Genomic DNA, 9,597 nt, shown 5'->3' with positions numbered 1-9,597 from the left:
ACATATATACCCTACCAAATGTAAAATAGCTAGCTAGTGGGAAGCAGCCACATAGCACAGGGAGATCAGCTCGGTGCTCTGTGACCATCTAGAGGGGTAGGATAGGGAGGGTGGGAGGGAGACGCAAGAGGGAGGGGATATGGGGATATATGTATACATATAGCTGATTCACTTTGTTATACAGCAGAAACTAACACACCATTGTAAAGCAATTACACTCCAATAAAGATGTTAAAAAAAAAAAAGTCAAACTGCTCACCAGGCAACGGCCCCATCTGCTTCTCCAACCCCGTCATGGGCCACTTTCCCTGTCCCTCACCTGGCTCCAGCCCCACTGGCCTCCTTCCTGATCTTCAAATGTACCTAACTTGTGCTTGCCCCAGGGCCTTTTCACATGCTGTTCCGCTTCCCGGTTAGCTTCCCGGTTCACATGTCTGGCTGCTTCTCCACCTTCAGGTCTCAGCTTCAATGCCCTCCTTAGTGAGGCCATCCTGGTACTAAAGGACACATCCACGCCCCTGGCATTCTCCACTGTAGCACTGCTGGTTCCTTCTGGAGTCTCTGTTATAAATCACCGGACTGTTTACTTTCCATCCTCTGTCTCCCTGCTAGACTGGAAGGATCACAAGGGCAGGGCCTGGGCCGTAGCACCCGTCACTGTACCCCAGGCACTTAGCACGCAGCTTACACGTGGTGGGTGTTCTCCCACAAGACAACATCAGTACATCTTAAACTGGTCAGTGGAACACCAGTAGCACTTGCCATAAGTAGAAGCGTTGAGCCTTGAAGTTAAACAGAATGAAAACAAGAGTGCTATTAAATCCAGCTCCACACAAATGACTGCAAAAACTCCGAACCAGGTTTCGCCCTCCGCTTGTTAAGACGAGAGGTTAGCGGGTGTTAAGGATGGATTTGCATCACCCACTCTGGGACTTTCATCTTTGATGAACCAGAAAGACTGGAGGAGAACTTGGACACGTTCTAAGCCTGTGCTGGAATCTGTAGCAAGTAGCACATGTGAGCATCTCCTGTACATCTTGCTCTGGGTGGGGGGGCCCTTCTCCAGACCATGGATACCCCTTCATTCGCCTGCAGAAATCCAAGCCTGCAGCCTGGGTAGCTTTCTTCTCATGGCGACAGCCAGGGCAGTGACTTGGATGAATCTGCTATTCATTCATCAAACGTTCTTTGAGCACATACTCTGTGCCCAGCCCTGTTCTAGGCACTTGGACTCTATTGGTGAGCAATGCCAAGGCCCCTGCCCTCATGGAGTTGACATTCTAGCCCAGAGAGATAGACAAGGAACAATATGTTTAATGAATAAATACATTACATTATATGTTGGGAGGTGAGATCAAGTACTACAGAAAAAGAAAGAGCAGAATCAAGGGGCTCACAGGTGCCAGAGTGGTGGGGGGATTGGATTGCAATTTTAAATAAAATGGTCAGGGGAGGCCTCTTTGAGAAGCTGACACTGGAGCAAAAACTGGAAAGAGGTGAAGAAGTTGACTCTCTAGACATCTCGGTGAAGAGTGTTCTCGGCGGTGGAACAGCCAGTGCAAAGGCCCTGAGGCAGGGCATGCCTGGCATGTTCACAGAATAGCGAGGAGGTCTGAAGGGGTGGAGCTGAGTGAGCAAGAGGCAAAGTGGTAGATGATAGTGATCTGATTGATGTTATTAAAGAGAACCTCTGGCTGCCCACTGAGAATGGATGGCAGTGGGGCAAGGGTGGGGGCAGGGAGAGTGGGGATGAGGCTGGTGCTGTAACTGGAAAGATGATGGGGCTGCAGACCAGGGGAGCAGGGGAGGGGGTGAGAAACGGCCAGATTTGGGATATGTTTTGAGGACAGAGCCAATAGGAGTTCCTGATGCTGTGAGGGAGTGACAAGCCTAGGTGACTTCAGGTTTTGACCCTTGTGAGTGGCAGGTGTCATCCCTTGAGATGGGAGGGCTGAGGGAGGAACAGGGAACAAGGGGCTGGGAAGCGGGGATCAGCAGCTCTGTTTGGGGCAAATGTGAGATAGTTGGTCAACATCCAAGTCGGACGTTGTACCACACGTACGGTGTTTGGGAGGGAAGTGCAGACTGAGATATAAACGTGGGCACGGTCAGCACGTGTATGGTATTTCATGAGGCTGGGTGAGATCATCAAAGGAGGGAGTGAATCGAGGACCAGGTCTGGGGCCCCCAGTGCACAGGAGGCTGAGAGGGGGCGATGGCTGAAGCCAAGTGCAGAAGTGTGGGAGGGACATGGGGGTGACCAGCTGACTCGCATGCTGCTAATGGACACGGAGGCCTGGCCACTGCCCGTGGGGTTTAGCTGTGTGACCACGAAGACCTCGAGGGAGCAGTGGTGATGGCCCAGCCGGGGAGGAAGTCAGGTTGGCATGGGTTTTAGAGAGAAAGGGAGGATTTGGAAATGATGGTTTTTAGACTTGTGCTATCATAGACCTCCTTGAGACTAGTCATCTTCCCAGAAAAACGCACCCAAGCTCACTATTTGGAATCTGTTTTCAGGGAGTCTGTGGCCCCCATGAAGCCCCAGGGTACAGACCATCGACTTGTAGGAAGCAGAGTTACAGGTGCAGTAAGTAGACCGAATGATGGCTCCTCAAATGTGGCCTAATCCCCAGAACCAGATGCTGTCTTACATGGCAACAGGGGCTTTGCAGATGTGATTAAGTTAGGATATTGAGATGGGGATTCTCAGGATCTGGACGGGCTCTAGGTAACCACAACGCTCCATGTGAGAGGGAGGAAGGTGGGTTGCGGTGGGAAAAGGCATGTGATGACAGCAGCAGAGGTTGCTGGGCATTGAAGAGATGGAAGAAGAGGCGACCAGCCAATGTGGCCACTAGAAGCTGAAAAAGGAAAGAAAATGGATTCTCTGCCAGAGCCTCCAAAAGGAACCAACATGCCACCCCTTGATTTTAGCCCAGTGAAACTGATTTCAGACTTCTGACCTCAGAACCGTAAGAGATAAATGTGTGTTGTCTGAAGCCACTAATTGGGTTACAGCAGCAGCTGGAAACTAATACGGGGGTGAGAGGTGTGTCACCTGCCCGGTCTTCTCATGAAGATGGAGATGTCACAGCCATTTGGGGAGGTTCATTCCAGCCTGAGGTCAGGATGCAGCCGCATGTGGTCCAAGAGGGCCTGCTGTAGAGACAGGTCAAATCCCAGTCCTTCTGCAAACTGGCTCTGGAACCTGAAGAGCCACACACCACTCTGACCTCAGTTTCTGCTCTGAAAATGAGGATAAAAACGAGATCTTGCAGATTCATTATTACACCCGAGTTAAGGTTAATGAAGCAGCGGGTGCCCATTAGGGACTCTTACAAATCCTGGTCCCTTTTCTTGCCCCCCTGACTCAGCTTTCCTTCAATATTCCACACATGATAATGAGACCTGCTCTGAACCAGCTGCTGAAAGGTTACTGCCTGTGACCAGGCTAATCTTTAAACCTGGACCCCACCCTCTCTTCACCCAGGGACTAAGTTCTCTAACTCTTGGCACTGCTTCTCCCATCTCAGGGTCCAGATTTTGGCTACGTGACTCGAGTGCCCCAAACAGGGAGAGTTACTAACCTCGACTCCTTTGGGAACCTGGAAGTGAGCCCCCCGGTGACAGTCGGGGAGAAGGAATACCCGCTGGGCAGGATTCTCATTGGGGACAGCGGTTACCCCAGGTAAGGAGGAGAGGCGGGGAGAGGGGTGGCCAGGACCCAGGGATGCTGGGGAAAAGCAGAGGCCAGAGCAGAAGCCTTCCCTACTTGCTCCCAGACCAAGAAGGCTCAACAAAGTTGAGGGGGTATGAGAGCAAAATCAAAATACACAGCAAGTAATACCTGCTGAGGAGCCCAACAGTTCCAAGCTCAAATTCCAGCTCTACCACTTACACACGTTTGGTAGGTAAATATTTACTGAGCACCTACTATGTGCCCGGCACTGTGCTAGGAGTTAGGAAGGAATGTAGCCATGAACATGACAGATAAGTCCCTTCCACTATTCTAGTGGGGGAGACACATAATAGAAAAGCAAACAAATAAGATAATTTCAAACAGTAAAGAGAGCACAAAAGAGAGGGGCAGAGGAAGAGTGGAAACTATGTTAAGGTGACCGGGGAGGGCCTCTCTGGGGAGGGGGCTTTTGAGCTGAGGTCTGATGACAAGGAGGACATGGCTGCATGGAGATCTGGGGTGGAGGGTTCCTGGCAGGTGAAAGAGCATGGGCAAAGACCCTGTGGCAGGAATAGCTTAGTGCAGGGTTCCCCAACACCCGGGCCATGGACTGGTACCAGTCCGAGGCCTGTTAGGAACCGGGCCTCACAGCAGGAGGTGAGCGGCAGGCGAGTGAGCAAGTGAAGCTTCATCTGTACGTACAGCCGCTCCCCATTGCTCGCATTTCCGCCTGAGCTCTGCCTCCTGTCAGCACTATGGTGAGTGGTATAATTCCTTCATTATATATTACGATGTAATAATAATAGAAATAAAGTGCACAATAAATGTAATGCACTTGAATCATCCTGAAACCATCTCCCGCCACCCCCCATCCCTGTCCATGGAAAAATTGTCTTCCACGAAACCGGTCCCTGGTGTCAAAAAGGTTGGAGACCTCTGGCTTAGTGGGTTCAAGCAGGCCAGAGTGGCTAAAACAGACTGAGCAAGGGAAAGAGCAAAGGGCTAGATCACAAAGGACCTTGGAGGTCAGAGCAAGAGGAAAACTGATGTCCCCAAGGGCACACAGCTAATAAGAGTTCACTGACTCCGTGGGACCAGCTCCAGACCCCACGTTTACTCACAACACCAGCATCTAGGCTGAGTCAACAGGCAGTGCTTTCTGAAGCTAAGTTCTGGTCCTACTTACCGTACTGACTCCATGCCTCAGTTTTCCCCAATAAAACTGCGGTGACAGTTTCTAAATTTCTCAGATGTTAGGAGATGTAATTTAAAAAAAAAAGGCATCCCAGGGTCCTGAATCCCTTCCCTGAAGGAGAACCTTGACCCCTTCTCCAAGTCCCAGTCCCGCAGAGACTTCCTTGTTAATCCCCACCCTTGTTGGCTCCCCCACCCCATCTCCCCATAACTCTCCTTTAACCCTGCGTTGGCAGCAAGGAAAGCCAGGAGATGCACCAGGACCTGCAGGATTTCCTCAGTGCCCAGCAGGTGCAGGCCCCTGTGAAACTCTACTCCGACTGGCTGTCTGTGGGCCACGTGGATGAGTTCCTGAGCTTCGTTCCAGTGCACAAGAAGGTGCAGTCCGGGGGGCTCCCTGGAGGAAGCCACATGCCTTCTTCTTGGGTTTCCAGACACAGCTCTGCCTCTGCCTGGGGGTGACTGACCTTACCTTCCTGACTCTGTTTTTCCCTCACCCCCAGGAGGGGGCATGTAAGAGGCGGCCTGCCCAGGTCCAAGCTCACACTCCCCCTACCCTCAGCAGAGCCTTCCTCCTTAGGAGACCCAGGGGCAAAGCTGACCTCTGACCTCAGGGTTTCTGCCTCCAGGGCTTCCGGCTGCTCCTGGCCAGCCCCAGGTCCTGCTACAAACTGTTCCAGGAGCTAATGAAGGAAGGCCATGGGGAGGCTCTGCTGTTCCAAGGGATCAAGTGTAAGTTGGCCGTGCCTGTTCTTTTACCTGGGAAACTTCCTCTGCCTTCACATGGTCTCCTATTGCCAGACAGAATCATTCAGGTAACAGACATCTTCTGAGCAGCCACTGAGCACCAGGCTTTGTGCTAAGTGCTGGGGATGCTGTATGAACAGGGCAGACTAGCTCCCTGCTCTCAGGACCCAGAGTCCAGGGCAAAGTGAGTCAAGGAAACAACTAAACACAGGAGCATTGAGTGGCGTCTGGGAGGAGCTCAAGGAAGGCTTCCTGGAGGAGGCGAAGATCAAGCATGAGCGTGAGAGATGAGCAGGAGTTGGCCAGGCAAATGGGGCAATGGGATGGGAGGAAGAGAGATATTCCAGACAGAAGGAACAGCAAAGGCGCAGAGGCAGGAGAACACAAGATGTGTTTGAGGACCTGGAAAAAGTTCAGTCTGGGTGGAGCACAGAATGAAATATTTTTTTCAGTAAGATCCACAGACACTGGCCAGAGTCAGAGGTTGAAGTCACCACGGCTGAGGGTTTTCACCTAATATCTGTATATGTCCTGTAGCATCAGGCTTTGGTCAGACCTCTGTTTGCCCCTCCGGAAACGGGATCCCTTTGGAGATAAGAGAATTTAAGGGAGCGAAGGTAACACTCTTAATGAGAACTTACCCTGATAGATTATTTTATTAAAGTCATCTGCCTCCCAGATGCTCATAATAAACCCATATGTTAGGAATCATTGCTGCCCCCATTTTATAGATGGGAAAACTGAGCCCCGAGTGGACCTGCTGGGAAGAGCAAAATGGACCTCTGAATTCATCTGCTTTTTTCTTTTCTTTTTCTCCATGACAGACAAAACCCAGCAGAAAATAAAGGACGTTCTGTCAAATGAGAAACTGAGACAACATAATTCATATGTGGAGGTACTAGCCTGGCTGCCCAGGAGATGCCATATCCTGGGCAGACCTGACACTCCCACCCCCACCTCCAGCCCCCTTCCCTGAGGTTAAAGGCCCAAGGCAGAGCCTTCCACGGGCTCCGTGATGAACAGCCCTGGGATTTGGGTCAATGTGTGTGTGAGAGAGAGAAAGAGAGAGAGGAGACCTCGGTCACCACTACAGGAACACACACAAGGTGATGCACGGAAGAGAGAGAACTGGCAAAGCTGGAGTTGGAGAAAGATGGGGGAAACTCTCAGAAACAGAGGGACAGAGGCAGGAGAGAGGCCAAGCGTTGGAGTGACCGGAAAGGCAGGGACACAGAAGCAGAAACCAGAGGCAGAGGGACCACGCAGAGGGAGGGAAGGAGGGAGGAAAAGGAGGTGCTCATCACCGCCTTCCTGACCCTGTCCCTGGTCCTGCCCCTGGCCGGGCCTCGGCCCCACCTGCCCCTCCCCCACGGCAGCCCGCGCCACGCCCCGTGCTAGCCCCGCCCCGCCCACCGCCGTCCCCTCCTCCCGCCCCCCTAGAAATGCATCAGCTGGAACCGGGAGGTGCTGAAGCGGGAGCTGGGCCTGACGGAGCGGGACATCGTGGACATCCCCCAGCTCTTCAAGCTCCAGAAAGCCTTCAAAGGGACCCTCAAGGCCGAAGCCTTTTTCCCAAACATGGTGAGGAAGTGACCTTCTGAGTAGCCTTAAGTCAGAGAGGCCAGCTGGGCACTGGGTCCAGGAGGCTTGGTTGTCTCCTCACCCACTGGGGTTTGCACAGCCCTATATCCGCCTTACAGAGGCTTTAGGCATCCACCTGGGGGTCAAAGACTATCATCGCCCCCACTTTACAGATGATGCCCAGGGAGACCAGGTCCCTGGCAAGAGGTGGGATTCAGAGCTGGGATTCAGAGCCTGGGGTCTGGCTGAACTGCCCCCTGTGGACTTCCGGTGGCGGGTGAGGTAGGAGTGGGGCAGGTTTGGCCGGGGGAGACAAGCAACAAGCAAGATGCTCTCAGGTCGAATTAAGTACCATGAAGGGAATAAAGGTGGGGCACCTTTTCAGACTGGTCCAGGAAGGCCTCTCTGAGGAGGTTAGGCTGGCACCGCCTGGGCTAAGTAGGATTCACCTGTCTGAAGGGTGAACTTGAGGGAGATCCACTTTTGTCGAGAACTTTTAACCGATCCCAGCACCATCTTGAAGTCACATCTAGTATATATTTCCCACCCCTCTGCCCTCTTGCTGTGTCTCTTCCAAGACACCCAAAGGCCAGGCAGAAACCTCACCCAATTCTACTGGGGTCCTTCAGCCCCCTCTCCTGCTGCAGCTGCGGATTACAGTTCAGGGAAGAGCCTGTGGTCCCTGGCACGGTTCTCCAGGGCCCTGAGGTTCCAAGGTAGGACCTCAAATGCAGCGGTTTAGATCTTTTTCTGTTTCATGCCTTGAAGTGCTGCAGAAGATTTTGTTTAGAATAAAGCTTCCTTGGCTAAAACGAGACAGGAGGGGGCACCCTCCCCTTAACCCCTGGAATAAAATTGGCCCCAAGCATTTCATTTTTTCTCCAGTTTAGCCCAGCTAGGCAAGAAAGCTGATGCCGACGGATGGGGGATGAGGCATCTCAGATGAAGTAATCAGCTATGCTGAGGGCCGACTTGGTACCTCCACTGTGCGAGGCCCCAGAGGGGGCTGGAGCCTGAGCCATGACTCTCCCAGGAGCCCCGTGATGGGCGGTGGGGGTGTGGGCCTGGGCGTGGAACAGGCAGAGAAATGAGGAGTGCCAGGCACTCGGCATGGGCTGCATCTGAGCGGTGAGATGCCCCTTCAGTGACTCGTAAGCCCTGGAGACTGACTCCGTGCTTACTATGAGCTGGCACAGACTCTGCATACAGGTTCTTATCCAACTGTCATAGCAATGGAAATGTGTTTGGGCTCTTTTTGCTGGTGGGGCTCAGAGAGGCGAAGTGACTTGCCTAAGGCCACGTAGCTATATAATAGTAGTGCTGGGATTCAAATCCATGTTGGCCTGGAGCCAAAATCCTCATCCTTTCACCTCACCAGGCCACCTCCCAATATAATGGAGGAAACATAGTCATTTACGTAAGGTATAACATATGGAAAGTGCCCCAAAATAGGTAGTCATTTATTCACCAGATCATATCAACAGATATTTATTAAGTGCCTATTCTGTGCCAGGCACTGTGCTGGGAGCTATGGAAACACAGAGGAGGATGACTAACTCACAGGCAGCTTCACGGAGGCGGTGGTACTTGAGCTGGGCCTTGAGTAATCGAGTTTGCCAGAGGGTGGCAGTGGGGAAGGAGAGAACAGTGTTAAGAATGTGGACCCCGGAGGCCGACAGAATTGAGTATAAGTCCTAGACTCGCTGGGTGGCCTTAAGTAGCTCACGTTACCGGCCTGGGCCTCAGTTTGCTCATCTGTGAAGTGGGGCTGTTGTTTCCAAAGGTCAGAAGAGGAAGGGGGCACTCAGATGGTGCTGCAGGCTGCACGCTGCTGCCCCTGACCTGGGCTCCCGCTTCTTTGCAGGTGAACATGCTGGTGCTGGGGAAGCACCTGGGCATCCCCAAGCCCTTCGGGCCCATCATCAACGGCCGCTGTTGCCTGGAGGAGAAGGTGCGGTTCCTGCTGGAGCCGCTGGGCCTCCACTGCACCTTCATCGATGACTTCTACGCCTACCACGTTCAGCAGGGGGACGTGCACTGCGGCACCAACGTGCGCCGGCAGCCCTTCTCCTTCAAGTGGTGGTGCATGGTGCCCTGAGCCCATCCCCCACCCCCCTGGAAGCTACTGGCCAGAGGCTCTGGTCCCCTGCAGTGAGGCACAGCAAGAGCTCTTGGGGACATTTTGGCTCCCGGGGCGGGGTGGGGGATCACCCTCTGGGCAGTGGCTTGATTCCATCCCCTGTGGCCCAGCCCCTGGAGTCCCCACCGAGGACCCCAACATGGTCGTGGCATTGAAAACTCACTTCTGTGAGAAGCTGCAATGACGTTTTACAGTCACTTTGTACGTGAGGTCAAGCTAATGCTCCTGGCAGTCATTCATTTATCCGTTCACTCAT

General features: G+C 52.9%; 1 protein-coding gene across 1 annotated transcript in view; it reads left to right on the top strand.

The window, feature by feature from the left end:
- Nucleotides 1–9,299, top strand: part of LOC102986079 (protein-arginine deiminase type-4) — a 35,096-nt gene extending 25,797 nt beyond the window's left edge. Inside the window, exons 11-16 of the mRNA XM_007111600.1 lie at nucleotides 3,534–3,688; nucleotides 5,110–5,251; nucleotides 5,503–5,605; nucleotides 6,445–6,515; nucleotides 7,061–7,201; nucleotides 9,066–9,299. Of these exons, the coding sequence (XP_007111662.1) occupies nucleotides 3,534–3,688; nucleotides 5,110–5,251; nucleotides 5,503–5,605; nucleotides 6,445–6,515; nucleotides 7,061–7,201; nucleotides 9,066–9,299 (846 nt within the window). The remainder of the gene's footprint in view (nucleotides 1–3,533; nucleotides 3,689–5,109; nucleotides 5,252–5,502; nucleotides 5,606–6,444; nucleotides 6,516–7,060; nucleotides 7,202–9,065) is intronic.
- Nucleotides 9,300–9,597: the final 298 nt, after the last annotated feature.

This window comes from Physeter macrocephalus, chromosome 3 (genome assembly GCF_002837175.3).
Source record: "Physeter macrocephalus isolate SW-GA chromosome 3, ASM283717v5, whole genome shotgun sequence".
Classification (NCBI taxonomy): Eukaryota; Metazoa; Chordata; class Mammalia; order Artiodactyla; family Physeteridae; genus Physeter; species Physeter macrocephalus.
This window is presented reverse-complemented; position numbering and strand designations above follow the sequence as displayed.